The sequence below is a fragment of the Protopterus annectens genome, chromosome 3.part1 (genome assembly GCF_019279795.1).
Source record: "Protopterus annectens isolate FY-2018-M chromosome 3.part1, PAN1.0, whole genome shotgun sequence".
NCBI classification, from domain to species: Eukaryota; Metazoa; Chordata; order Ceratodontiformes; family Protopteridae; genus Protopterus; species Protopterus annectens.
The window spans coordinates 1,708,739,391-1,708,761,531 of NC_056732.1; the positions used below are offsets into that span (position 1 = coordinate 1,708,739,391).

General features: G+C 42.5%; 1 protein-coding gene across 1 annotated transcript in view; it reads right to left on the reverse strand.

Annotated features, from left to right (window-relative positions):
- The window catches only part of ADCK5 (aarF domain containing kinase 5), a 1,011,483-nt gene that overhangs the window by 374,359 nt on the left and 614,983 nt on the right, over positions 1 to 22,141 (reverse strand). The window contains exon 9 of the mRNA XM_044067719.1: positions 21,315 to 21,398. Coding sequence (XP_043923654.1) covers positions 21,315 to 21,398 — 84 coding nt within the window. The remainder of the gene's footprint in view (positions 1 to 21,314; positions 21,399 to 22,141) is intronic.

Below are 22,141 nucleotides of genomic sequence, written 5' to 3' on the forward strand. Positions count from 1 at the left end.
AGCATGCACAGCTGGATACAAAAGGACCATTGACACTCACACCCCCCCCCAGTCCAAATAATAAGTGAACAGTATGCTGCTACAAAACTATGATAGGCCATACACAATGGCCAGACATATACAGTGACTTCTTAGCAACAGAAAAATGAGTGAAGATAGTAAACAAAAATACAAACGGCCAGTAATTCACACAAGTTCACTTTACTCTGATGTCTTTGCCAAAGCTTTCAAGGAGTAACACATTGCAAGAAATACCTGCCTTGATTAAAAGGAGCAGTTAACCATCAAAGGGGGTGTTGGTGAAGGACGCTCGAAAGGGTTCCGCAAAATTACACAGCCGCATCCATGCATGTCTCCTAAGGGCCACACCCTACCTGCGGCTCTACTCGTACCATCAGCTGCATAGGAAATGAGCCTCATGGAGGAGTTAACTACAGAATTAAGCGTCGCCAGCTGGGAAGCTACTTTAGCTTGAGCCCCCTCAGCTGATGGATCTTGAAGGGTATCTTCGAGCTCTTTAAGGAGATCCCTCTGAAGCCGAGTAAAATGACAAATAGTTCAGTGACCTGATAGAAAAGGTCGCTGAAGCAAACATTCGCTTCCCTATCTGTCCATGGTCCTAGACTTCTTCTTAGGAAGATGGACAAATGAAGAAGTCTCCGCTAACTCTTTTTTGGTGGCTGTTGCTACCACCATGGCATCAACAGGAACACCCTTGGTAAGGAACTGCTTATCCTGGGGTGCTGTGATGAATTTGCCAGGTCTCCTCGGAGTTGGTTCCACTGTATCTGGAGCTTACCAAGCCTTTCGAGCCACCACTGACATTAGTGGATCGAAAGGCGGAGAAACCCAGGAGGTGGAAGGTCGGGAACCGAACGCATCCAGAAATACAGACTCATCCTCGGTAGGGGCTAGGGGATTCCAGTTCCCCCTCTGTTTAAGCATTTCTAGGATGTCTGAGAAGGAAACATCTTCAGAGGGGGATCTTGGGGACCCTTTCGAATCATCTAAGTCTGTATCAGAAGTGATAGACTCAGGGGAGTCAATGTGCTTCTTCTTGCACTTCTTCTTACGAGGGGGCTCCTCTGAATGATCAGGGGAGGCCTTGGAAGAAGAGGAAACACCCAATGGGGTGCCTTCGAGCGCCGGTTCCTATGCTTGGGGTCTGGAGGAAGAGCAGAGGTTGGCACAGGCACTACAGGGGACGGAGTCGGTGGGGCCGATAGTAGAGCTGACTCAGTGGCCAGCACACTCATGACATCGAAGGCATCCCTGCCACGATGCAGGGAAAGCTCTGGTTCCGAGGAAATTGGAATCTTTCTCCGCACTGAGGGAGACGGCTCCGAGGCCAATGCAGGAGCCGAGCTCACCTGCACCGAAGCTCCGAGAGGGAGAACGGGGTCGGGCAAGGGCCCGATGCCACTCGCTCCCTCGGAGCCAACGAGGGAACTCCGGCACCAGAGTTATCGGAGCCGACGGTTCCACTACTCGAACCCCAATGAACTCCGGCTCCAAACTCATTGGAGTAGGAGGAGGAACATCGATAGAAGTGGATGGAGCAGACACCTATTGAGGAGGGCTGGACAACATCTTGGCAAGTGAGTGCGACTTTAGCAACCTACTGAACACTCTCTCCACATCGTGATCCAACAGCCTAGAGGAGTGAGAGGATCGGTGACTGCGCTCGCTCTGAAGCAAAGGAGAGTGAGGAGCCGAATGTACCGATTCCAAAGAAGGGGACCTCAGCCTCTTGTGTCTCTGCGAAGGCTCCAAAGCTTGTGATGGAGCCGATGGGGAGATAGTCTTATCGGTGCCAGCCGGAACCGAAGTAGAAGGTAGAGTCTGAACCGAGGACGGCTCCGAACATGGAGCCAATGACTTGGTAGATTTAGGGGATTTCACAGGCTGAGAGCTCTTGGCCGGTGAATCCTGGAGTTTTAAAAGACCCCTAAGAGTAAGCTTATTCTTACACTTCTGCAGGACTCTTGGACTAAATGCATGGCAGATAGAACAAGAGTCCTGCAGGTGCACTGAGCCTAAACAATAGATGCAAGAAGTGTGCCCATCTGTCAGAGACATTTTCTGACAGCATAAGTCACACTTCTTGAATCCAGACACTTTGGATTCCTTTGACATCCTGAAATAAGGAAACAACAAATACAACTACCAAAGCAAAATACAGTCTACACAAAAAACATACTGTACTACAAGACTATAGCTAAAGTTTTTTTTTTTTTTTTTTTTTTTTTTTTAATAGGAAAGCCTCTAACTTCAACATCTAGCCTATGAAAGAAAGGTAGAAGGAAAGCCTCTAACCTAAACGGCTAACCTGACAAGAAGAGGATGGGGGAGGGGCGGGGGGAGAACTCTAAGTTAAACAAGTTCTACAAGGAAAGGAAGGGCTATCACAAAAAACAAGACTAAACGTTAACAATTAAACACTGAAAATACAGAATTCTAGAGTAAGAAAGTTATACAAAAACTGTATATGAGCCTGAGCCAGAAAAACACCTCGCAGCTGAAGCGGCAAATGAGATCTGGGTGGCTATCGCTAGGCATCATGGGATAAGTGGTAGCCTCGAGCCAGTAAACAGCTCTTGAGCTATCGACAAAACAAAAGGCAAAGGAAGTCTCCTTAACGAACACAAACAGTCCAGTAGTCCTTAACGCAATTTTTTATTGAAAACAGAAAAAAGGCGTTTTCGCTACTAACACGTAGCTTCCTCAGAGGTTTAAAAGTCAGTTGACTCAATGAATAAAAAGCACTTGTATACAAAGATTAAACTCTGAGTCACAGGAAGTGACAACATGATCTCATTAAACTTCACTCTACGTGGTTTTTTATGTACATAACAAATCCATTTCCACAATTACATGTACATACAAATAGACTTTACTAAAACCAATAATAAAAGATGTTAAGAAACTTGTTAAACAAGTAACAGCCTGGTCTAAAAAGATATTAATTAAGTAAAATATTCGCAACAGCTCTCCTGTAAGGTTTTTTTACTATAATCCTACAACCAAGTCCTATCCTAACCATAAGCACTGATATACATAAGTGCAAGGAAAGACAGTGTATTATGTACCTTACATCTATGCTAGGAAATATTACTCGTAAGACAAAAAAGTCATTGTTTTTTAAAAAGGGTCATCATTTTAAAGAAGTCATTAATTCTTACAAAATTATTGTTTTTTAGACAATATATTTTAAAAAACAACAATTATAATCATTAAACCCAATGTAGTGTAGTTCTCTAGCGCAAATAACTCTGTAATTTTAGTACTGGTGCTATATTGCAGTTCTCGTTTAAACCGGGAGTCTTGAACGCATCTAAAGAAAGTTGCCATTCAAGCTCCCGGTTTTCTAAAATGAGTGGTGTTGGACCACCTCTGATGTCGACCGGAATATGGTCAATGCCCATAAATAAGAATGTATGTCCGGGATGTGTGCCGGTGTGTTTCGCTAAAGCGTTCTCTTCTTTCTGCTTTTTAATAGCGTAGGTGTGTTGATATATTCTTTCACGGACCTTACGGTCCGTTTTTCCTACGTAAAAAGCTGGGCAACATTCACAGAAAGCAATGTATACAACTGAAGAAGTTTGGCAGTTTATTCTATGATGTATCTGGTATTTCTTTTTCCTAATGTTAAATGAGTTTCCTGGTTTCATGTATTTGCAATAGTTACATGCTTCACATTTGAATGTACCCTTTTGTCTGCTAAATAAATGCCTTTTGGTGTTCCTTTGTAAAATCTCTTTTAGATTACTGGCTCTTTTGTAAACTATATTAGGACAAGGGCCTAATTTTTCCAAAAGTGTTGGTGAATCAGAAATAATTTGCCAGTTTTTAAATATAATTGACCTAATCACATTAGAGTCCATGTTAAAAGTTGTGACAAGGCTTAAAACAAAAGGGTGTTCTATCTGTTCTAATGAACCAGTTACCACTTTTTCAACAACACTCAAATGATCTGTCTCCGTTGCATGTATATCTAGTATTGTCAAATTGTCAACTTGACTACACAGGGGAAAAGTGCTTTGGTTAAGAAGGGGTTTATAATATCCTTCTAATCTTTATTGGCTAACCTCTTTTGTAAGATCATCGACCAACTTAGCAGGATAGCCCCGGTTCAAAAATAGGTCTTTTAGGAAAGTACATTCTTTTGTGAAGTCTACTAAAGTACTACACATCCTACCAGCTCTGACCAATTGACTTTTGACTATTGATCGCTTTTGTCTAAATGCGAGTAGGCTCGAAAAGTGTAGAAAAGAATTAACATACGTGGGTTTTCTAAACACTGTTGATGTTAATACCTTGTTCTCAGGATCTTTTTCTAATTTGACATCTAAATAATCAATTTCCCTTGTGGAAAATTTGTGTGTGAATTTTAAGAATTGTGTCGTTTCATTGATGACATCAACAAAATGTTTCGCCCAGGTGACATCGTCACGCATCAGTATAAATATGTCATCTAGAAATCTAGTATAAAAAATAACATTCTTCATCAAGTCATTGTTGTTAAACAAGAAGTGCTTTTCCCAATATGCTACAAAGAGATTCGCAACACTTGCTCCGCAAGGGGAGCCCATTGCCACCCCCTGTTTCTGCAAGTAGAACTCTTTGTCAAACATAAAAAAGTTCGAAGTCAACACTATATCGAGCAATTCTGTTACTAGATCAATTTCAGATTTAGTGGCTCCTAACTCATTCAACAACAGACCTATCCATTCCACCGCTTCTAAGTGTGGTATGGATGTATACAGGTCTATGACGTCAATAGTCAAAAAGTTGTTGGTAGTATCAAATGGAATAGCATTGATATTATTAAGAAAAGTCCAGGAGTCTTTACAGATGCCTGGAAGCATTTTTATGTATTTTGTCAAAATGCTGTCAATCATCTTTTATTATTGGTTTTAGTAAAGTCTATTTGTATGTACATGTAATTGTGGAAATGGATTTGTTATGTACATAAAAAACCACGTAGAGTGAAGTTTAATGAGATCATGTTGTCACTTCCTGTGACTCAGAGTTTAATCTTTGTATATAAGTGCTTTTTATTCATTGAGTCAACTGACTTTTAAACCTCTGAGGAAGCTACGTGTTAGTAGCGAAAACGCCTTTTTTCTGTTTTCAATAAAAAATTGCGTTAAGGACTACTGGACTGTTTGTGTTCGTGAAGGAGACTCCCACTGCCTTTTGTTTTGTCGATAGCTCAAGAGCTGTTTACTGGCTCGAGGCTACCACTTATCCCATGATGCCTAGCGATAGCCACCCAGATCTCATTTGCCGCTTCAGCTGCGAGGTGTCGTTTTTCTGGCTCAGGCTCATATACAGTTTTTTGTATAACTTTCTTACTCTAGAATTCTGTATTTTCAGTGTTTAATTGTTAACGTTTAGTCTTGTTTTTTGTGATAGCCCTTCCTTTCCTTGTAGAACTTGTTTAACTTAGAGTTCTCCCCCCGCCCCTCCCCCCATCCTCTTCTTGTCAGGTTAGCCGTTTAGGTTAGAGGCTTTCCTTCTACCTTTCTTTCATAGGCTAGATGTTGAAGTTAGAGGCTTTCCTATTAAAAAAAAAAAAAAAAAAAAAAAAAACTTTAGCTATAGTCTTGTAGTACAGTATGTTTTTTGTGTAGACTGTATTTTGCTTTGGTAGTTGCTGTAGCTGGAGAAGCCACAGAAGAACCTCACAAACGGGTTCCTAGGCATTAAACACACATCCTATACAGACAGACTCAAAGACCCAAGTTATTTTCTGTGTCATATCACCTATTTAGCTATCTGTGCTTGACTTACAAAGCCATGTCTGACCCAGCTGGTTTAGAAATGCTACATATAAACCCATCCACACTGCACACTGTAGAGACCTCTACCTCAGTACCACAATCACCACAATGTGCTGATGGGACAGGTCCCTCACCAAGAGACTGCACATGCCCTGGAATACACTTCCCATACATGTCATGCAGAGCACCTAGCTGACCCTATTCCAGAGAAATCTTGATGAGTGGATGGGTAACAGACAGTTCAACCCAAGGATCACTGCAGTGGCTATACTTGATATAGGCACTATGATGTAACATAGGGTGGCACAATGGCAGGGCCCTTCCATGTGCTAGGCTTGTTAAGTCTCCTAGGCCATTACCTACTACACACTTGTGAACCTACAAAGGGAATGACATCAGCAGGACTGATAAAGTAGGGCAGTGGGTGGTAAACATATCATAATACTTCTATTTACAAATATAAATACCCACACACACACATTTGCCAGATACAAGAGTAGAACCCCTGCCAAACTAGTCATTTGTACTATAGTGTTAAGCATTTATCACACACACTACTGAGCTTACAGGGCTGACAGCTGGCCAATGTTGCTGATAAGGGACTGACATAATCTGGACTGAGGTGGGGCACTGTGAAGCGTCATGGGTGGGAATGGCATAAAACTATTTCACCTATAAACAAACAAAATCACAACTCCCTCAGTCTTGCAAGCACACACACACACACACACACACACACACACACACACACACACACACACACACACACACACACACACACACACACACCTACATTTGCCAGGACTGAGATGAGAGCTCCTACCTAACTAGTTATTTGTACTATCGTGTTATGCAGTTATCACATGCACCACAGAGCTTATGGGGCTGAGGGCTGATGGAAGACACTTCTAAGATGACTGATATCTGCAGGACTGCTAAAGTAGGGAAAGGGGAAGTGTACTGGGTTGGAATGGACCCAAAAGGTTTTAGTTGTGAGCACACACACACACATACACACACACACACACTTTTACATTTGCCAGGACTAAGATTAGAATTCCTACCTAACTAGTTATTTGTACTATCGTACAGACAGGCATCTTCAGGACTGCTAAGGTGGGGCAATGGGAAGTGCACTGGGTGGGGAAGGCCTGTTCATTCCTAGAGCCTACTGACATTTCTCTAAGTGTATGAGCATGCCCAGTATGTCCTTCTATAGTACATGTGGGACTCCATTCCAGGGACTGTTGTACTCCAGTCCGATTTGTTTTGTACTACAGCCATACCTCTCAACCTGTTGGTGTAGGATATCTGGAGATAGCCTATCCAGTTGTGGTGACAATGGGCCATACAATGATTGTGACAATTTGTCTCAGTAAAGTATGGGTTGCTAAGGTTACAGGACTTGTTTTCGCAGACGTCTATCATATATGCCATTTGCCACTGTCATGTATTGTTTCAGTACCTGGTGACATACCTCCCTCAGATCATCACAGTGATTTACCAGTGGAATACAGGATAGATAATGCACATAAAAGGTTTATCGGTCAAATGCTATGCATTCTTGCACAATCCAGCCTGTTGAGGGGTGTGCCCACAAACAACTGACTGTTGGTGCTGTGGAAATGGTCCAGCACCTTGGTTATATACTACAATGGTGGAATCTCTGTGCATTTATGTTCTTGCCTGGTCTGATTTCCAGTCCACAGTTGGGTAATACAAGTCAGACATGATCAGGGTGACAAGCAGACTCCAGATAGATTTGTAGAGGATAGGATATGTGGGGGATGTGTGTGTCCTGGGCAAATATGCTTGCCTATAGCTACCAGTACTTTGCATTGGGCTCTCCTTAATAGTTGACTGCACTTGGAGGGTCTTGTGTGTGTCAGACTGTTTGACCAGCCTGGATTGTGTGTGTATGTCACACATATTTTATTTATTTATTTATTTATTTTATTTTACATTTGTTGACTGGGATTGTCTGACTGAGCTGAAGAGCCCTTTTTCAACGGAAGCCTGGAGAAAAGCACCAACATATTATACAATTTTCATTATAAATTAGCATTAAACAGCAATGTTACAGGATTATTACAAGGCATTAAGTAGCAATACAATGTTATACCTTGTCAATAATCAGGAGTATAGCATAACTATTTCAAGATGTATAAAATATATGTCATTAAGATGAGTATAGTTTTTGGGGTAAGTGGTTAAAAAAACCCAGTTTTATCATCATGTAGTTGCATGAAAGCAAGACAATTACAATAGAATGTTTCTCTGAGGCAATTTGCGTAATAGATTTTAGAAGACAGTAGAAGGAGTAGTCAAGGAAGATTAGAGAGAGCTAGTGAGAAGAGTGAGTTAAGGGCAGAAAAAGTAGATTAAGGTATGAGAAGTAGGGGATGTTAAGGAGGGAGAGTGCAGTGGCAGGACCAGTGACGTTTAAAGTCATATATGTATGTCCCACCTCATTTGCTTGGACGGCCACATGTTGGGGTCAGGATGTTGCATAGGATGAGTGATCAGGGAGGGGTGTGTTACTCCCCATGGCTGTGGCCCAGGGTTCTGTGGATGCAGACATGTCACCATCTTCCAGGGTTAGGCCTGCCTGCAGTGAGTGCATTCCCATGTTTAAACTCCTAGCCCTGACTGTTGACTGTACAGAGTATCACAGAATGTTCACATCCATGACTCATATATTTTGTTGGTTACCCAAACAAGTGTGGTTTTCAGCAAAAGTGTTTTGCAAGTCACTCAGGGTTGAAGTCAGATATTACTGACAGTTGACACTGCAGTTTCAGACTTCATACCCATCAGACATTCCATGCTACTACAAATCATTCCAAAAACTTTATAACATTAATAGAGCAGTATTTCACAGGTGTCCTTCTATTTGGACCTTCATCACCCCATTATTCATGGCTTTGCCCTGATTTGTGGCTCCCTGAGGCTGGCAGGTTTGCTCCTAGCAGTTGTCAGCATGGCCTTTCTTTGCATGTTGCAGATTGTGTTATGTTGGTGTTATGGACCCCATGATACTCCCTAAAGGACAACGTGGGTGAGGCATAGGCATTTGCCAGAGGCCTGCAGGCCAGGTGTGACAGATGCAGGTTATCTGTAGCAGGGCAGTGCATTCTGATGATCATATGTTCCCAGGCTGCCGACAGGAGACACCCCTGGGATGGCACCAGTAAATTGATTGTGGGTGTTACTGAAAACTGCTTTCTGTTACTATTGTGCCATCACTCTGGTTGACAGCTGGATGCTGCTTAAGTCTAGGAACATGTTACTGCATTTCTATGGGACTACGGGGGGGGGGGGTTGACATGACTGTACATGATAGACATCTGTATAGACTGTGTTAATATTTGCTTAACATTTTGGTCCCATGTAGTATAGTGGTGTGCCTTATCTTTCAGACTACAGGCCAGATTGTTCTGGCATAAACATTTGTAGTTTTAGACTTCTTACCTTTCAGAGCCATACTGCCACTGCTGGACCTGCTGTGATATCACTGTGTAAAAGTCTGTAGGTTGGAATTTCATGGATGTCGTCATGTGGAGGCTTTTGCAAGACATTTTTGTATGGTTGTCTACATCTGATCTGTAGTGTGGAGTTGGTGGTGGGTATAGGACCCCCACTTTGACATCCATGCATGTGTCCTATGACACCCCCAGTTATTTGGCTCATCACATATACTGCAGTGGTATTTGTCGACTAGTGTGGTACTGCATAGTGTGGGTAGGGAAGTACTGGGGATACACATCCTGCTGTCCCACAGAGCTGTCAGTTGTCTTCTGCTATCACAGTTAGCCACCCTATTCCCTTACATGCTTGATCAATACCATAGATATGCTATCAGAAAATTCCACTCCATTAGTTTAATTTGTTACAGAGACTGGCTTACCTTGTGCCTGCAGATGTTCTGAGGGTGGTGCTTGAGGGGTGACTACGTCGGACGCACACAATACACTGCATATACATGGTCAGATATAGGTGGTGTGATGTTTGGCATCCATTTTACTGTGTGTGTGTGCGGGAGTCAGACAGAGAGAGACAGTGAGAGATCAGTCACTGTGGCCCTACAGTGTCAGTGTATGTGCTATGCATTGCCTCTTTGCCAAGGCCAGGGCATACTGGCACACCTCCATCTGCCTACAGGGGCAGGCTCAGGATGTTCCTCCTCCGAGTCCCTCTGTGCCTGTGGAGGCCTTGGCAATGGTGGGGGGCTGTGTGGCCCTTCCCTATTTTGTTCCTGCTGCAGCTGTTTCCGCAGGATCATATTGTGTAGCATGGCACATACTATAACCATGTGTGCACATGGGGCTGGAGAGTACTGCAAGGCTCTATTGGATATGTCAAGGCAGTGGAACCGCGACTTGAGCATCTCAAACACATGCTCTATAATGATCCTGGTTTGTGAGTGTGCCTCATTATGGCATTCTTGTGTGGTTCTGTGTGCATTTCCGATGGGTGTCATCACCCATGGCTCCAGTACATAGCCATCATCCCCCACTAAATGGCCATACGGGATGTCCCCTCTGGCAAACCACTGATACAGTGGTGAAGAATACCAGATGTGGGAGGCATGATAGCTTCCAGGGCAGCCAGCACACACATTCATGATAATGCCCTAGACATCGCACACAACCTTGCAGTTGATGGAGTGGAACTCCTTGTGGTTTATGTAGACCCTACCCCGGTCACCAGGTGGTGCTTTGATGTGGATGTACGTGCAGTCTATGGCACCCAGTACCTCCGGGTAGTCTGCTACATGGTGGAAGAGATGCATATTGCAGGTCCTCTCTTCACGGGTAGTGGGGAATTTAATGTGCTCCTCGGCATGTGGCCAGATGGCATCCAGAAACTGGTGAAGTATCCTGGACGCAGATGCCTGTGAGACCCCCATAATATCCCCAGTTGGTCTTTGGAAAGTACCTGTAGCTAGTATTCTTAGAGCTATACATATCTTGGTATCCACTGGGATGGGTTCCCCTCTGTTTGTTTTGGATGTGAGGAGAGGCCGGCACAGCTCCACAATTTGCTGCATATGTCCCTGTCCACCCTGTAGCACTCTATCACGTAGCCCTTGGTAGGTATCCCGGGCCTGAACCTCCTCCTCATAAATCTGGGGTGGTTGTCAGCATTGTCCTCTTCACCACCCTCAGGCTCTTGCACATACTGATGTATGAGGGTGACAGCAGCCCCTAACATTTTTTAGTTTTGTCAGGTAAAATTTCTCCGTCTGTGTACACCAGTAGTGTAGAGTTTGTAGGAAAAACCAGACTGAAAGGTGTTTGTATTGTTTATAGTGGTGTGCTGCAGATGCTGCCTGTGTGCTTGGCCGAGTATGATACATTCCACCTGCCAGCTCTATTAGTGCCTCTTATTCTGCTATTTCCCATTTTTGTCTTGTTCCACTTGCCATTTCCTGTATTTTTTTTTTTTTATTTTTGTGGTTTAACTCTCGGTTCGTGCAGCGAAAACCTGTTTAGGCAAGGTAAACAATGCTATAAAGCCTCGGACACTCCCTTGCTTACATATACACAGTGCTGCCATTTCCTGTGTTTTTTTTTTTTTTTGGTTAAGTCCTAGTGTGTGCCGTGCAAACCCGTTTAACTCATTTTACCAGAAATGTCTTTCCCTGGATGCGAACACGCTCTTCATTTTATGGTGTAAGACATTACAGCCTCAGACACAGCCCCTTGCTTAGCTGTGCTTAGCAAGGTGCAAACCTGAGCAACAGAGCTCCAATGGGCTTATAGCAAGCATGACACACCCTCTTTTCATGTTAGTTGCTCTTCCTGGATACACGATCCTGTTCTAGCACCTACACTCTTAGGTGCAGGTTTTGTGATTCAGTAAATCTCCCCTCATTTGCATACCCCACTGCTTTAGCCCACAGATACTGCACTGACATGGAGCCTTTCCCCTTGACAACCACTGTCCCCTGGTATTGTTTTGATTCTGCATGCCATAGACTATAACGGCAAAATGCAGATTTTCTTTAAACTTGGGTTTTCACATTTTTTTAAATTTTTCGGCACTATTGCTCGCTGCTGCGCTATCCTTAAATGGCCGAGATTGGCCACAAAAAATGCATTTTGTATTAAAATTAAACATTTATTCATGCCAATGGCCATTGGAATACATGCTTTTATTTTGCTGTCATGCCTCCATTTTCTTTTTTGCAGAAATGTGTTCAGTTAGTAACTGAACAGATTTCTGCAGTGACATTGTTCCGGCACGGAGACCTGGCAGCTTCCTGAATCACTAATTCACCTCATTTGCATAGTTTTCAGCAGCAAATGAGATGATTAGCATGCCGCACGGTCTTCCGTGCAGGAATAGTGTAGACAGGCTCGTGCACATCGGTTCAGATGTTTGCTGAATTACTCGGTGGCCGAACTCCGTGCAGGAGCTGCTACACTGTTCCTGCATGGAGTTTTAGCTTTCCTGAATCCCAGGGGATGTGTTTATCACCTACATGACTTAATAGTTTTTTTGGATTTTTTTAATTTTCATTTATGTATTGTATAACTTCTTTCTTTTTAAATTTCACTTAAATTTCACGTTATACATTTAGTGCATCTGTTTTAGAAGTGAAAAAGTAATACGGTTTCTTGAAATATATTTACAATTTTACTTATTTTCAATTTGTTTTGCTTTTAAAAAGGAATTATTATAATGGTATGGTATATTAAGTAAGAAAAGACTTTGTAGTAAAACTAAACTGTGCTGCAACAATTTCCAGTACATTTCTTACTACTGTTTGTTACTTAAATCTCAGTTTAAATGGGGCTAAGCACTGCAATGGGCAGATGAGAACATTTTATTAATCGTTTAAATATATACAACATTAGGTTCATAGTAGAAGCTGGACAATTTGCTTTACTGCAGAGACATGCTGCTGCAAGGTGGGCACCCACCAGTGGGATTACTGTGATAATGATATTTGGGGATTGGGCAATTCATCCAGTGTCACTAAAAGAGTTGTGGACTTGGATGGTGGATTAAAACAGAAATGGGTGAAAAAGGATGAAGGAGTATTAAAATATAAAGCAGTTCTAGTTCAAAGGGCCTGCAATTCTGCCTATGGTCCAATATTTACAAAGGAAAAAAAGAGGCCCAAAATTACTGTAAATCAGAGTTAAAATAAAACCATAAAATTCAACTAACGGACTCTGAAAGTGCTGGTCAAATGCAGAAAGCATTTAATAGTAACACAAAGCTTTAGGATAAAATCCTTCAGTATAGTGAAATATAAAAACAGTAAAACAACCACTTCATTAAACAATACATCTAATAAAATCTCAAGACACAGCCTACCCTATTACATCATCAACACAATTAACTAATTAATTATTTAAAGATATACCTAATTATTTAAAAGTCAGCTGAAAAGCAATGTTAAAATATACTATGATAATAATATAACTACTATTGAAATCACTGCCTCTACCACTTTTATATAACACTTCTATTGCTCTAAACAATTGGAGTATTTTACAGGCTACTCCTGACCTAGGACAGACTATACGAGTGAACCAGAATTTTGCATATAAGAATGCTCCTAGTTTGAAGAAACAATTATGCTATAAGGACATTAAGTCCAGTATTAGAAAAGTATTCCTGAGTAAACCTGGTACATTTCCTTGATAACAACTGTTGCTGTTGTAGTGCTACTTATATGAATAATGAATTTATACATCCCAAGACAAAGAAAAAAAAAGAAGTTATGTACTTACCATAACGTTCCATGTTTGCTGTCCATAATCTCGCCTTCATTCTTGATGGCTGGGTTCGGAACCGAGCATCGGTTCCGATTCAGCCTAATACTAATGCTTGAGAACTTTCACTGGCTCAAGGCTATACCCTATCTCATGATGCCTGGCGACAGTTCCCCAGATCTTGTTTGCAAACACTAATCACTAGAATTATCGAACCAGAAAAAGAAACTTGGTAAAGATAAAAATCATTAGCCTATGTCACATGAGACAAGAAGGGAATCAGAGAACTTTATGACCAATTACAGAAATTACTCTCGATCCTCCAGGTAGGGGGGAAGGATGCAAGAATGAAGGTGAGATTATGGACAACAAACATGGAACGTTATGGTAAGTACATAACTTCTTTATGTTATGTTGTCCTACCTCGCCTTCATTCTTGATGGCTGGCACAGCATTCCCAGCATCTTTTTTTCTCGGGTGGCTCAAGGGAATAAACTCTTCAGAACAGAGGAACCAAAGGAAGCCCCGTTCCGGGAGGCTACATCTACTTTGTAATGAGTAATAAAGGTATGAGGATTGACTCATGTGGCTGCTGCACAAACTGAATCCAAAGGTAGTCTGGCTTAGAAAGTGGTGGAAGTTGACATAGCTCTATCTACTTGAATGGCCTCAAATGTTTACTGGCAGTTGCTTATGCTGAGAGCTATATACATAAGTAATGGTGTCTGAAAGCCATTTAGATACAGTGACTCTTGAAACTGGCGCCCCTTTTTTAGTCTCTGAAAATGAGACAAATAATTGGTCAGATTTTCTAAACTCCTTTGTCCTATGTAAATAGAAGTGTAACTGCCTATGGACATCTAATTGGTAAAGCTTATATTCTGCCTTGTTGCCATAGTTGGAAAAAAAGACAGGTAGTTCAAAGGATTGATTCAAGTTGGACTAAGAACATACTTTGGGCACAAAAGAAGGATTTGTTGTAAGAAAGACTCTGTCTTTGTGGAAAACTAAATAGGGAGGATGAATAGACAGAGCTTGTAATTCTGAAAACCTCCTAACCGAAGTAATGGCTGTCAAAAAGACTGTCTTCCATTTTAGGAACTTTAGTGGGCAAGAGGAACCTGGCTCAAATGGAGGGAGAATTAAAGTAGTCAGTACCAAATTTAGATCCCAGGGAGGTGGTGGTTCTCTTACTGGTGGTCTTAAAAGGAATGTGCCCCTAAGAAAAGCTTTGCATAATCTGTGAGACATTATTTTCGATCCCATGTGTCCTATGTGGTAGTTAGATATGGCAGCTAATTGTACTCATACAGTAGCTGCAGCTGCACCTTGACAGAAAATCTCTGCTAAAAAATCTAGAATTGTAGACACTAGGGCTGTGAAGGGGTCTATGTGATACTTGGAAGCCCAACAAGAAAACCTTTTCCATTTGCTAGCATACAGTTTTCTAGTTGCAGTCTTATGAGATGAAACCAGAACGTGTCGCACTGCTGGGGATATATCCAGAAGCCTGGCTAAACAAGGCTCCTCCTGGAGATGGGGTCATAGGAAAGGGAACCAGATTTGACAAGGCCAAGACACAAAGATGAGAAATAGTTTGTGACTCAATAATTTGGCTTTCTGTATAACTTTGGGTATTAATGGAAACGGGGAAATGCATAAAGAAGTCCCAGGGACCAATCGTGAACAAGTGCATCACTTGGAGACTCCCCTGGAGGGGGGATTAGGGCAAAGTAGCTGCTGCATTTGGAATTCATGGACATGGCAAAGAGGTCGCAGCAAGGCTGGCCCCACTTACGAAAAATTCAGTTTGCAATTTCCTGTTTCAGGGACCATTCATGCGGCATAAGAATTGCACGACTTTAATTTGTCAGCTATCATGTTGGATTTCCCCAGAATGTGCGTTGAAGTTAGAAAACATTGAGAAGAACTTGCCCATTGCCATACTCTTTGAGCCTCTCGACACAGAGCGTAGGATCTGGTTCCACCTTGTTTGTTGATGTACCACACCACGGACAGATTGTCTGTCTGTATAGCAATCGTACCTGTAGGAGGAGAGCTGAAATGCCTGCAATGCCAGAATCATGGCTCTCATCTCTACGACACTGATGTGCAAGTGGTATTTGTGTTCCTGCCAAGTCCCTTGGACAGTCTGGCCCAGATAATCCCCCCCACCCTATCTGGGTAGCAATTGTGGTCCCTGTAGCTACTGGGTGGGGGAGAACAAATGGTCTGCCTCTCGTTACCTTTGTGGACTGAAGTCACCATTGTAGGTCCTTCTTGCAGGTGTCCATAATGAGGATCTTGTGCGACATGAGTAACTCCTGCATCGACCACTGAGCAAAGAGTAGCCACTGTAATACTCTTATGTGTAGACGCGCCAGTGGAACTAATGTTATTGCAGCTGCCATTGAACCCAGAACCCTAAGAACAAACTTTGCTTGCACTTTCTTCCTCATGAGCAAGATTGATACCTGATGGTGTAGCATTTGTACCCTTTCATGAGGCAGTTTTGCTACCATGTCTTTTGTGTTTAAGTCTACCCCTATGAAGGTAATATGCTGTGAAGGTAGCAAGGCAGATTTTTTTAAATTTATGGTAATACCTAACTCTGAGCAGAGGTGAATGGTGGTGTCCCTTGCCTTGGTTAGTAGATGCTCGGTGGTGGCGGTCACGAGCCAGTCGTCTAAGTACAGAAACACTCATAATCCTAGACACTTCAGGTGAGCTGTGACTACTGTCATGCATTTGGTAAACACTCTGGGGGCTGTAGTGAGACCAAAGGCAGAACTTTGAATTGGTAATGACTGGCTCCCAGCTGGAGGCGTAGATATCTCCTGGATCACCTGTCCATCTTTATAGGGTAGTACACATCCTGAAGATTTATTGAGCACATCCAATGGTCTTGTCCCAAAAAAGGGAGTATAGACTGCAGTATCACCATCCATAACTTTGCCTTTTTTATGGATATGTTCAGCTTACAGAGATCCAAGACTGATCTCCAGCCCCCTGTCTTCTTTGGAACTAAAAAGAACCTTGAGTAATTCCCAGATCCGATTTGGTCTGCGGGGACTTCTTGGATGACTCTTTTTTGTATCAACCTTTGGATTTCTAGGGTTGCTTGATCCCTTTGACTGGGTGGAATGTCTGGGACTGATTTTGATGGAGGGAGGCGGAGAAGAGAAGGGTATGTTGTATCCCCTGGATATAATCGACCATACCCATTTGTCTTGAGTGATGTTGAGCCAGGCTTTTGGGTACAGTGATAATCTGCCCCTGACTACCTCCAGAGGTGGACAGGTGGGCCTCCTTTCATGAGCGCTAGAAGGGCCTGCCAGAGAATGTATCTCTGTCACCCTGGTTCTGTGGACCCCTCTCTGCCATGAGTGCGGCGTCTTTAATTGTTATTTCTCCCTCTGCCACTGGGGTAAAATTAACCACGTGCATCTGGCGAAGCTCTTTGGCATTTCCTGAACCACATTTTTCTGCCCTTCTGATCTTTGGGATAAGGCCTGGTAGGACGGAGAAACGTACGCCCCAGCAGACAGAGTTTTGCCTTTTTGTTCTCACCTGGTACGAGTCTCTAACTTTTGCCCGAACAAGGACGAACCGTCAAAAGGGGCATTTATAAAGGAAGACAAACGGTTCAGCAAACTCACAAAGGAGCATCCAGGAATGTCTCCTCAGAGCTATTCCTGTGCCTGCTGCCCTACTCGCTCCATTGGCTGCATAGGAGATGAGGTGCATGGAGGAGTTTACTACAGAATTTAGAGTCGCACCCTGGAGGGTATCTCCCAGCTCTTTGAGGAGATCCCTTTGAAGTCAGGTAAAATGGGATAAGTAGTTCAGCGACCCGAGAGTAAAGGCCGCTGAAGAAAACAAACACTTCTCATATCTGTCCATCGTTCAAGACTCCTTATTCGGCAGATGGACAGATGAAGTCTCAGCTAATTCCTTCTTGGTGACTGCCGCCACCACCATAGCATCTACTGGGACACACTTGGTTAAGAATTTCTTGTCGTCGGGGGCAGTAATAAACTTTTTGGTCCTCATCGGAACACGTTCCATGGCTTATGCAGAGCCCCAAGCCTTTCAACTGACTATGCCAAGGAGCTGGTCAAAAGGCGGAGACACCCAAGAGGTGGAAGGTCGAGATCCAAATAGTCATACAGACTCATCTTCAGGAGGGGAAAGGGTCTTCCAGCCACCTCTCTGCTTCAGGATCTCTAAGATGTCTGAAAAGGAGACATTCTCAGGGGGTGACAGTGGGGACCCTTCAGAATCCTCTAAGTCCATATCCAACGTGACAGACTGAGGGGAGTCTAAATGTTTCCTCTTACAAGTCCTCTTCCAAGGGACCTCCTCAGAGGGATACTCTGGGGAAGTTCCAGAAGAGAGTGGATCGCCCATTGGGGCATCCTGGGGCACTGGCTCTCTACGCTTGGGCTGGAGGGATAGTACAGAGGTTGACACCAGTCTTTTAGGGGGAAGAGTAGCTGGAGCAGAGGGTGGATCAGTCTGGGGGAACAGCGCACTTATCACCTTGAAGGCACAGCAATCTTGGTCCGAGAGAGCCGGGAGACCCCCCCCCCCCCGTGCCAAGAAGGATGGCTCCGAGGCTGATGTGGGCACCAAACTCACATGTGCTGAAGCCCCAAGAGGGAGAGTCGGATCCAACAAGGGGTCGATCAGACTCTCCTCCCTGGACCCGATAAGTGAGTGCCAGCTCCCAGACCCTTCAAGAGAAGACAGCATCGAAGAGGTTGGAGCAGAAGCTGGGGCCGAGACACCAGTTGTGGCTTTTGTACCCGATGGTTCCATCGGAAGGACATCCAGGCACTCCGGCTCCGAGATCGTCTGAGTCGGAGGAGCAACAGAAGACAAGGCAGGTATGGACGTTGACTCCATTTCCATCTGAGCGGATTAGAGAGAATTTTGGCTAAGGCCAGTGTCCGAAGCAACCTCTTGACCACCCACTCCACATCGTCATCCAAGAGACTCCTGGAGGATCGAGAGCAGAATGTGGAGGATTTATGGCTACCAGCCACCGATTGCAAAAGGGGCGACTGGGGCAGTGAGTAGACTGGTTCCAGAGTCAGGTACTGGCTTTTTTTTTTTACTCTGAGTCGGCTCCCATAAAGCTGGTGGAACTGATGGAGTTGTTGTCTTCTCGGGCCCAAAGTTGCAGGTTTCTCAGGCGTCTTGGTCGGCTCAGAAGCCTGAGCTGAAGAAGAGTTTTTTGAAGACTTCTCTAATGAGGATTTAGATAGTCACATCAAATGGTCCCTTAAGTAAACCCCTTACTTATTTTTATGTTCCTGCAGTACCCTGGAACTGAATCCATGGCAGACAGAGCAGAAGTCCTGCACATGAACCACACCTAAGCAATATACATTAGTGTGGCCATCAGTAAGAGACATCTTCTGTGTGCAGGAGTCACAATTTTTAAAGCCAGATTGCTTGGCTTCCTTACCAGTATCTTTAGACATTCTGCACTAGTTAGTCAACAAAAATGGATAAGTTTATCACAACAGTACACTTATCAGTCAGTACACAGAAAGGTACAAGAAAAACACAATTATCACAGCAAAAATGGAGGAAAAAAACACTAGAGGAGAGTTCTGTAATTTAAACGACGATCTCCTCTAGCCAGAGGAGACATCTCCAACAGAAACGACGAAACCTCAGGAAAGGGTAGTAGAAAAGGGGAGGGAAGCCCTCTAACTAAAAAGGGGCTAAAAACAAAGGGGACAAAGAATGAACCCTCTAAGTTAAATGGGTTTGTTCAGGACAAACTTAAAGCTAGATGGGATAGGGAGTAAGGGGGCCTGCGAACAACGATGGCCCACACAACAATGCTACAACCAGCGGCAAACAAATAAGGAACACTAAACTAGAGAAGTTAAAGGTTATTACGCTAAGAAGATAGCAACAATTTTCAGTCAAAAAGTAAATAAAACAAAGACTCAGCCTGAGCCAGCAAAAAACAATCTCGAAGCAGCAAAGCGGCAAACGAGATCTGGGAAACTGTCGCCGGGCATCATGGGATAGGGTATAGCCTCGAGCCAGTGAAAGCTCTCAAGCTTTAGTATTAGGCAGAGTCGGAATCGATGCTCGGTTCAGAGCCCAACCATCAAGAATAAAGGCGAGATAGGACAACATAACATTATATTTTTAAATGCACTGCCACTTGTAACACTGTTAATATAATTTATCTAGCAACATGCGTAAAGTGTTCAAACTTTTCCGTAGGAAATTCTGCTAGCAGATTAAAAGATCAGATTATTGAACACCATTCTGAAATAAGGTGGAATGTGGTTGCTAATGCTGTACCAAAGCATATTATGGAAAATAGCTCTGAACATGATGTTACGTTTAGAGCAAGAAAGTGTTACATAAAAGTTGACAGAGGTGGTGATTTCAATAACAGGCTTGAAATGAGAGAATCTGAATGGATTGTTAGATTTTAAGATGATAATATGCCTGGAATTAATGCTGCTGTCAGTATTAAGCCAATACTAAAGTTCAAACAGATGTATGTACGGTAAAAAATGTTTTTAGTATATTTTAATGTTGCTTCTTCAGCTGACTTTTGAATAATTAGGTATATCTTTAAATAATTAATTAAGTTAATTGTGTTGATGATGTGATAGGGTGGGTTGTGTCTTGTGATTTTATTAGATGTATTATTTAATGAAGTGGTTGTTTTACTGTTTGTATATTTCACACTGATGAAGGATTTTATCTGAAAGCTTTGCATGACTATTAAATACTTTCTGTGTTTGACCAGCAGTTTCAGAGTCCACTATTTTTGTTGCACTTTACGGTCCAATAATTCAAAAGCTACAGTTGATATTCTTACAGCATGCCAGATGCACTACCACAGCTCATATTTCTTCAATGGCAATGTGGAAGCATGACAAGTGAAATGAAATGACAAGCTGTATTACAACGAAAATAAAAATATGCTTCGACCAATACGATGAAAATAAAGTCTACAAAGACTTAGCCTGTATCCATCCCAATACACGAAATATAAGGTTGGCTTCAAGAAAATAACTTAAACTCTTAAATGTCTTGCATTTGCTTCTCCTATTAACTCAAAACATGATGGCAGCAAAGCAAATGAAAGAGCTAAAAAATGCTCCATAAAATATCTGAACATTCCCGGTGACCTCATGATTTGCAAAGACTTCAAAAGGATGTGAATCTAATGCAAATACTGGGCAAGTTAATTAAAATGTATGACCATTAAAGACAGGAAATTTACATTACCAAATACGTGGTTGAGCATGAATCCTAGATTAAGGATACACCCCATTCTTTATGCATTCCTTGTAGAAAGGACTGCAATTCCAAAATCCGGCAAAATTGTACATAACTAAATCTGATGTTGCAGCAATGCTCAGAAAAGGAGCACTGACAGTGATAGGACTGTTTCATTGTCCTGTTAATGAGTCTCTACTAAAATGTCCCTTCCAGCCTAACATCTCAATTACAAAGGGCGATACTGTTGTTCTGTTTGAGCAGCAGCCCTTTGTTTTAACACTGGGGAATTACAGTTCAGAAAGATGCCATAGGACAGCTCTCAGTCTGCTGGGTATTGAAAATAAATATTTTCAATACTTTCTACGAACAATGCATTTGAAAGATCAGAACTTCTCAGTTTCACAATACTTCTGTCACATGTGGGACTGAAACCTTACTGGATTACAGATCAATTAACACGAAGAATCTGTTCAAACCCAAACACTGTAATAAAAACTGATGAAAAAATAAAACCCAGTGAGGCACTTACATCTGATAGGCTGAGGCCTTGACTTCTGATCTCCTCAATGTTGTTGATTTTGCATCCTTCACAAAAATCAGCCGTTAGTACCCTCTGTAAAAAAAAAAAAAAAAAAAAAGACACCACAAGAAGCACACATTAACACACATTCTTCTCTAATGCACATAATGAAGGGTGCCATATCTCACACCCGCAGCACCTTTAATGAATTCGGACTACAGCTGTCCCATCACCTCTACCAACGTTACAGATGTAAATGCTTCCCAATAATGCTGTGCCTGCACCACTTCCAATTTATGCTTCAGTGGGGTTTACAAGCTGCAGCACGTGAGCTGTAAATACTGTATACACTGCACTGTAAAATCTTGACTATTTCACTTACTACTAATACACTAATCTGATATTTATTCTTATGCTACAAATGCATTGCTGTACATTATGAACTAATTGTTTACTTTTTGTTACGTCATTAATGAATAACTCTACATTTTGAGTTAACCTACAAATTTTGATGTATTGGCTATCAGGGAAATGCCAAAAAGGTTTCCCGGACCTGTTTATTTACCCTGTTGACTAGCATATGAATATAAAAACAAATAAATAAAGATGGAGAAGTGATGCAGTCCTTATCAACCATCACAGTTTGATACAACAGACTAACCTGGTCAACAAGAGATAGACAAATAAAACAGAGAGATAGCTAGATAAAGTAAAATAAGGAATGCCCCTGTCTGCTTTAATAAGAAATGAAACAAACATTATACAAACAAAACCATACAGATAACAGAACAGCACGCACCTCATTGAATTCAAATGGCAGACTTTCACAACTGAAC